At 40.1% G+C, this 8,500-nt stretch overlaps 1 protein-coding gene across 1 annotated transcript; it reads left to right on the plus strand.

The window, feature by feature from the left end:
• The first annotated feature begins 5,683 nt into the window (after positions 1-5,683).
• On the plus strand, positions 5,684-7,970 carry LOC126816111 (E3 ubiquitin-protein ligase TRIM56). Its single transcript, XM_050542318.2, has 2 exons — positions 5,684-6,750; positions 7,559-7,970. Exons 1-2 carry the CDS (start codon positions 5,725-5,727, stop codon positions 7,577-7,579), a joined length of 1,047 nt encoding a protein of 348 aa, XP_050398275.1. The 5' UTR covers positions 5,684-5,724; the 3' UTR covers positions 7,580-7,970.
• Positions 7,971-8,500: the final 530 nt, after the last annotated feature.

Below are 8,500 nucleotides of genomic sequence, written 5' to 3' on the forward strand. Positions count from 1 at the left end.
GTTGGGGGAGGAATACTGTCAGGTGTTACGTAATACAATAGGACAGGTAGAATATACTCAATCAATACAACATAATATTCGTTGTATTGGTGCTGTTACTGGAAATATATTTTCAAGTCCATATTTTATCGTTGAGGAAACTCCGCTGTGTATTCAATTGAATTATTACTCTAGTTCTTGGCCAGACATTTCCCTTAAAAAAATGAAAGATTCTTTTAGATCTCCCGTTACTCTCCAACTACTGAATGGAGAGGTTCTTCTAGTTCAAAAAGATTTCGTACAACCAGATCAAAATGGCCAATATTTGTGGGTATTATTTTCGACCATGAGTGGTAAACTTCCGAATGCTGTAACAATTAAAGCAATATTTAAAACTACATAATTGGCATGCTGTATGTTTATAATCTTTCAACATTTAACTGTAGGTTGTCTTGATAAATAAAGTTTACCCTAAGCTTAGTAGTCCAGTCAATTTATGATTGCAAAAAAATACACTTTTTTTTGCATTTTTGCGTTTATTTGTGTGTACATGTATGTACTTTAAAATTTATAACATCCAAAACGTTTACCATATTTTGCGCACTGGAAAGCGATAAAATTAAAGACGGCCGACATTCATACCAATGTACAAATAACTTATAAGTAGCGCAAACGCGACGTAGTCCTACAATAGCCTCTTACCAAAGAGTTCGCATAACGCACATTTGAAAAGTGCGAACATGTCAGCTATCGTGCTGGTAGTATTACTGTGAGAACCCGCAGTCTCAATATCCATGTCGTTATCATCGTCGGATGATACGACCACATCATCTAAACGAACGCGTTTTCGAGCCAACTCTGGACTTAGCGAAGAACTGAACGAGCGTTTAGGGTGACGGGAGAAACTGTGATAAGCAGTTGTATCATCCCGCAATCGTGATCTAAGGTCCGCTAGAGGAATGTCGTCCTCACTATCGGAATCGTCCTCTACAGGATCAGAAGGATCCTCCAGGGAGTCATCATGAACCTCCGCTGTCTGGTCATTGTCTTCGGTGTCATGGTCAGGGATAGTAATGTCATTACTAGTCAATTTATTCCTTACGTCCGCAGCACCGGTTATGCTGGGATTACAAGTCATAGACCGGGTGTCATTTAAACTTGTTGGGTTGACTACTCTGCAGGTACGCATAGGTTGGGTACGCGCAGAGGGGGATAGCCTCGTTTTTACAAGATTTGTCATACTTGCTTAAAATACTTTCAAATGCATCGCGCTCTGCATCCCAAGTATTTTCGTGGTGTACCAGTCGTAATTTGTCCGCATGGACTAATTTTGTGATTCCAGTTTGTTGGTGTTTGATTTTAAAATTTACAGGTGAAAATTGATTGATAACGCAATAGTATGGTTGCCAATGATTAGTTAATTTTGAAGACTTATGTAACTTGGTTGCTGTATCATAAAAATAAACCGGATCACCAATCGCGAACGTTGTGTTAGGGGCGCGAGCATTATATAATCGTTTATTATTTTCGCGACTTTCGCGTGTATTGTCCTTCACATCCACATACGCGTTGTGAATTCGTTGAAGCATGGTGGGAACATAGTCCTCTCCCATATACTTTAGTTTAGGTTTTAGTAAAGTATCCATGGGCAAGACAGGGTTTCTACCATACATTAAAAGAAACGGAATATATTTAGTAGTATCTTGAATAGAAGTGCGACACCCTAACAGAATACCCGACAAGAAGGTGTCCCAATCAGTATGATTGTTATTTACATATTTGGCAATCGTGTCATTAAGCCATCGGTGAAATCTTTCTGTTTTTCCGTTAGCCCCGTGCGAATTTGAGCATTTAGTAAGCCAGCGTCTTACCCACTTAGCCACCGTGGCTCCGAACTTTAATGATGTTAGAGAGCAAACGTCCTACTCACTGAGGCACCCTAAACCCCACTTCATTTCGATTCCGGACACGGGACCTCGTTTTTTTATGCCATCCGAACGACTATACGTGGTCCCTTACGAGGGCTTTCCTCCTACACCACTGAAGTAAGAGAGCAAACGTCCCACTCACTGACCCATCGTAGCTCCTACTCTACTTCATTTAGATTCCGGACATGGGACCTCGGTTATTTTTATTCCATCCGAACGATTATATGTTGTCTCTTGCCAGGCTCTCCGTCCTACACCACTGACAAGGGTGGACATCGCCAAAAAAATCACGATGAACTTTGATGAAGTTAGAGAGCAAACGTCCTACTCACTGAGCCACCGTAGCCCCCACTTCATTTCGATTTCGGGCAAGGAACTGAAAAATCCAGGAGAACTTTGATGAACATCGCCAGAAAAATCACGGTGAACTTTGATGAAGTTAGAAAGCAAACGTCCTACTCACTGGGCCATTTCGATTCTGGGCACGGGACCTCGTTTTTTTATTCCCATCCTACAGCACTGACAAGTCCACGAATCAAAAAACCCGATGAAGGTTATTGAAGTTAGAGAGCAAAGAAAGATTCGACTGAAGACTTAAAATCGATTACAGAATACAATACTATCTGTGCAAGAAGAGATTAAAATTGTTTATGACTATTAAATTTTCTAGAACTTAAAATATTTCCGTTTATTATAATCCGTGTCCAAATATAAATGCCGATACGGTAGTCAGTGGACATGCCTATAAACTGCACTTCCGAGGCGAGAACACGAGAAAACGAGAAGTCGAGATTGTGACGAAGCGAGAACACGAGAGAACGAGATTAACTCAAAGGCGAGGGAGCGAGAAGTCGAGGTTTTTCAAAGGCGAGAACACGAGTGAGCGAGAAGTCGAGTGCGAGAACACGAGGTTCTTCAAAGGCGGAACACGAGGGAGCGAGATGTCGAGGTGAGAGTAATCTCGTGTTCTCGGGGCGAGATCCTCGTATTCTCGCCTTGTTTCCTCGTGTTCCCGCACCCTCGCACTCTCGCCCTCGACTTCTCGTGTTCTCGCCCTCGACTTCTCGCGGCCGCAATAGGCTTCCATAATATTGTCTTTACGCCGTGTCTACATAACTTGCTATCGTGTCAAGCTGACATGCTATCTTGTCAACTACATAACATATTATTTTGTCCAACTGTCATGCAACCCCAAACCTAACACGAAACGTCTCAACTAAGACATTATAGCTAGCACGTTCCATAGATATATATACTATTCAAAAAAAGTAGGGGATATTTGATTTTGGGGGCATAATACTAAAATATGCAAATGACTACGAAAAAAGTCACTATAGAACCTAACAGAAGAAACATTTCCAGTTACATGTGACGCCCAAACGCACCAATAGCTACCGCATGGAATGCAGGTGATGCTTGGGATCATCATGGGGGTCCAACCCAAGATTTGCACGACTCTGACTTTGAATGTTACAGTCATTGTGGCAATGAATTCCAGGGTGGAAACATCAGTTTAATTGTTTTAGTGACCAGAAAACAAATTTTGATATGCGTCGGCTTACCCAAAATGAAAGGTTACGTGCCCTTGGCATGCTACAGATCGGCACAACACAGGCGGTTGTGGCGCGGACGATGAATGTTTCTCAGTCTGTCATAAGCAGGCTATGGTCCATATACCGTGATACACAATCTGTACAGGACAGACCACGCTCAGGTCGACCAAGGGCGACAACTCAAGCCCAGGATCGATTTATCCGTACCTTGGCCTTGAGAAATCGTGTCATCACAGCAAATCAGATCAGCGCTCGTCTTCAAACAGACACTGGTGTGAGAGTGAGTGGCCAGACGATTCGGAATCGACTGCATAGGGGTCACCTTCGCGCCCGACGTCCTCGCGTGATCCCTTGTTTGAGAGATCATCACATTCAGGCAAGACGTCGTTGGTGTAGGGATCGTCAACACTGGGATAATCGACGCTGGAGCAATGTGATGTTTTCAGATGAGTCAAGGTTCACTGTTGATTTTTTGGACAGACGTAGGAGGGTGTGGCGTCGTCGAAACGAGCGCTTCCAAGACGTTAACGTCATCAGACACGATCGATTTGGGGGTGGTTCTGTTATGGTGTGGGGAGGCATCACTGTTGCTGAAAGAACGGCTTTACATGTTGTTGCAGGGCGTGTTACAGGCCAGTACTACCGGGACAACATCTTGGCAGTCCATGTTGTGCCGTTCGCACGACGTCATGGCCGCCGTTTCATCTTCCAGGATGACAACGCAAGATGTCACAGGGCCAGGATCGTTACAGGTTACCTCAAACAACAGAACATCACCACATTACCTTGGCCAGCACTGAGTCCCGACCTCTCCCCCATCGAGCATGTCTGGGACATGCTTGGACAGAGGTTACGTCAACGTCAACAACGTCCTGCCAATGTCCAAGAACTTGCTGCTGCGTTGCAACAGGAATGGGATAATCTGGACCAAAATGACCTTAGACGTCTCATTAGGAGTATGCCACGTCGGATCAATGCTTGTTTGGCAAACAGAGGAGGATTTACCCGTTACTGACTTGGTTGTGATGCTGTGGTAACTTTGCTGTTTGACCCCGGGTATCATTTTACCCTTTTAATGGTCAGTCTGTGCCTTACTTAGTCTAACGATCATTTGGAATAAATCGATGAATGTGAACTTCATTTCATTTTGTCATTTGTTTCTTCGTCAGTTTCATTAGGTGACTTTAATAACACTTAAAAATCAAATATCCCCTACTTTTTTTGAATAGTATATATAACATTTAGAAGAGATTGCTGGACAGATTCTCAAATCGCTACGTATTTACTGTATACATTAGAGACTTTTGGCAAGCGGAATTTTCCCATCCGTATCGTATACGGGATACGCTGCGTCAATGTTGTTTTAGAGTTTTGGCAGATTTTCACGTCGCGTACGTATGCATAGCTGAGCTGTGTTTAGTTCTATTACAGCATAACGGCAGATATCTACCAAGATCACCATCAGTGCTAGTCAAGTGCCTAGCCTACAATTTCCCGGAGGTAGTATTTACAGTAAAGTTGACCGATGTCGCTGAGCTATTAAAAAAAATTCAATGTCGAATCTTATTACACATCTTCGACTTCAACTGACAGCAGTTTTTGGTTTCACTAATAATGTATCATTTCATTTCATTTATACCCCTTTACCATAGAATAAAATCATCTACAGATTTGCAAGGTCCCACCTCCCTAAATTTAGCGCGTAGATCAAGCAGCATGCAGACAGACACACACACAGGAAAAATATGAAAATTCCGATAAAAACCCATTAAAAAATGATTAAATTTCAGTCTTTATCATGGTTAAAATCACAGCAAATATACACCTTCGGGTTCTAGGATACACATTGATTGATAAAAACGCTATGATAAAACATTTCGGGGTTTAAAAGTAGCAAAAAGGACGGTAAAAAGACGACAATGTTATACGGACCTTTGCCGTATGGAATCTGTTCGATACGTGCAGTCGTATCCGTGTGCCGTATCACGTATGAGAAATACACACACATTGATGACGTCAGACACAAAATCCAAACGGATACGCGATACGGACGAGAAATTTACGCTTGCCAAAAGTCTCTATTGAATAGAGCCACAGACTAACATACATATTGAAATCACGTGACACATATCTACAAGGCGACTATACATAGAGCCACAGTCAATAAATAACACATACATTGAAATCACGTGACACATATATCACTGGGAGTCATGGTGACATAATAATATCCTTGTTAAAGACGCGCAGACGGTGAAAGCAATATGGCGGAGAAAAATGATCGTCTGAACTGTAGTATTTGTTTAAACGACTTCAAGAAGCCTAAAATCTTAGACTGTTTTCATTCATTTTGCGAGAGTTGTCTAAGTGATTATGTCAGAAAATATGAAGAAAATGGCGAATTTATGTGTCCGTTGTGTAGACGTACTATTCTAATCCCCACTGGTGGGGTGAAGGACTTGGCTTCTAATGTTTACATTGAAGAAAGACAAAGCGTCCATCAACCTAAAAGTAACCCACCATGTAATATTTGTGATAAGGATATCCAGTCACAATTCCGCTGTAAGGATTGTGACAAATTCCTGTGTGATTCGTGTAAAACTACTCATGATTTGTTTGTAAGCGGCTTGAATCATTACGTCATATCACTTGCCGAAGATGACACGAATGACGTCAAACCTTTGCGCCATGTCATTTGTCAACATCACCAGAAGAAGAATGCAGTTTATTGTTCAGACTGTTCCAAAGTAATTTGTTCAAAATGTTCAAAGAAAGAACACGAACATCATATAATAATAAACAGTGAGGACACTGATCAAGTTATTAAAGCGGCTAAAGCAAGTCTCGAGAAACTAAAGAAGGACATAGACCACCAGATACAACGGTTATCTGATTGCCGAGATGTGGTGAAAACATCATCGTCTAACCTCCACGAAGCAATAACAACAGCCTGTAAGTTGGTAGATGAGCAAGTTGCGACTATTTGTGAAACAGTAAAATATCATGGTGAAGAAATCAAACACGACATCAAGAAATCAGAGTTTAATGAACATAAGCTCTACCAGATGCACGAAGAACTCGTTACCATAATCGATGAATTGAAAACAGGTAATGCCGAATTATCTGACGATCTGACGAACGGTGATTCTGTGGATTTATTAGATGGGTTCCCTGATCTTAGAAACAGATTAACGGTTATAGAAAAGAAACCGTTTTATATTCCAGAGTTTCAGATACCAGGTGTGAAGTTGGGTGATGTTGATGAGGTGTTACGTAATACAATAGGACAGGTAGAATATACTCAATCAATACAACATATTTTTAGTTTAATTGGTGCTTTTGATGGAAATAGTTTTTCAAGTCCATATTTTATCGTGGAGGATACGCCGCTGTGTATTACATTAAGATATTTTTCGAAGTTTTGGCCAAATATCTATCTTAAAAATATGAAAGATGCTTATAAATCCCATGTAACTCTCAAACTAATAAATTCAGGGGCTCATAAAACACCACAAAAAGTCTTCGAAAAGCCAGATGGAAACGGTCAATACAAATGGGATTTAGATGAGGGTAAGGGTAATATTGATAGTAAAGCCCCAGATTTTATAACAATTAAAGCAATATTCAAAACTCCATAATTGGCATGCTGTATTTATAATCTTCCAGCATAAACTGTAGTTTGTATACTACAAACTATACGGAAATACTTTTAAAAATATAGAATAAACTAAACTGGTAGTGAATTCTTTAATCTCATCGACATTGGGCTATTGTAATTCATTACTTTTCGGACTTCCACAACTTCCAGCTTCTTCTCTTTGCGCATTACAAAAGATACATCTGTGCTCAGTTCATTCACGGGCTGTCCATAAATAGACATATTCAATATAAAATAATCCTCCTCACTACCTGAGTGATCTTATACAGATCAAAGTGAAGAAAGAACAACTCGGTCAACCTAAATCGATGAATTAAGAACAGGTATTGTCGAATTATCTGACGGTCTGTCAACCGGTGATTCTGTTGAAGTATTAGATGGGTTCACTGATCGTAGAAACAGATTAACGGTCATAGAAAATAAACCATTTTATATTCCAGATCTTAAGCTACGAAGTCTGAATTTAGGTGATGTATACCGTCAGGTATTACGTAACATAATAGGACAGATAAAAAGGATTTCGAAAAACCAGATGAAAACGGCGAATACAAATGGGAATATATCCACCCACAGCTAGCAATAATAGTAAAACCTCCATGAGTACTGAACAGTAACTATTTAGGGTCAAATTCTTGATTTATTAAATAGTAATCCATTGTTTAAGCTTCCCTCCCGCCACACCCTGTTTTATTTCATTTTCATTTCGGATGGTGGGACCCTTTTTTTTTACCTTACCTTTGCTTTAGGTTCTGTCAATCAAATTGAGTATTGAATTTTTTTTGGAAAATTATTTATTTAAATAATGCTTGATATTGTTCATATGTGCTTACTGAATAAATGACCTTTCAACAAATAAAACAGATTCTGTTTTGTCAAATCTTTTGCAATGGACAACTAACTTATACTCAAGATTTCTGTGGGGTTATAACGTTACTTGTTGGTTGGGACTGTACTTGTCGCCTTCCTGGTAATCATAAAGTACATTTTTACGTTTATTGTGTGTACTTTATAATATCCAAAACGTTTACCAAATATTGCAACGGAAAGCTGTAAAATTCAAGATTATCGATATTCGCTTAATCAATGTATAATGTGTAAGATCCTATGTATTATGGACATATTAAATCAATGTTTTAGGTGTCTTTCTTATATTCGGTGGTCTTCTGGCTTCTGGTCCATTTTTAGGAGTATCCCTACCGTCAACCTGCGACCGTCAACCCACAGTTACGAATAGGTATGTTCTGCACCGCTTCATCATATACTCTTAAAAAAAATGCAGGGGATATTGAAATCCAAATACCTATGCAGGTTGTGATATGATAAATAGTCATGGACACTTGGCATGCTTTAAGAGTATGTTCACAGATAAAGAACCTATCGCC

Source organism: Patella vulgata, chromosome 3 (genome assembly GCF_932274485.2).
Source record: "Patella vulgata chromosome 3, xgPatVulg1.2, whole genome shotgun sequence".
NCBI lineage: Eukaryota > Metazoa > Mollusca > Gastropoda > Patellidae > Patella > Patella vulgata.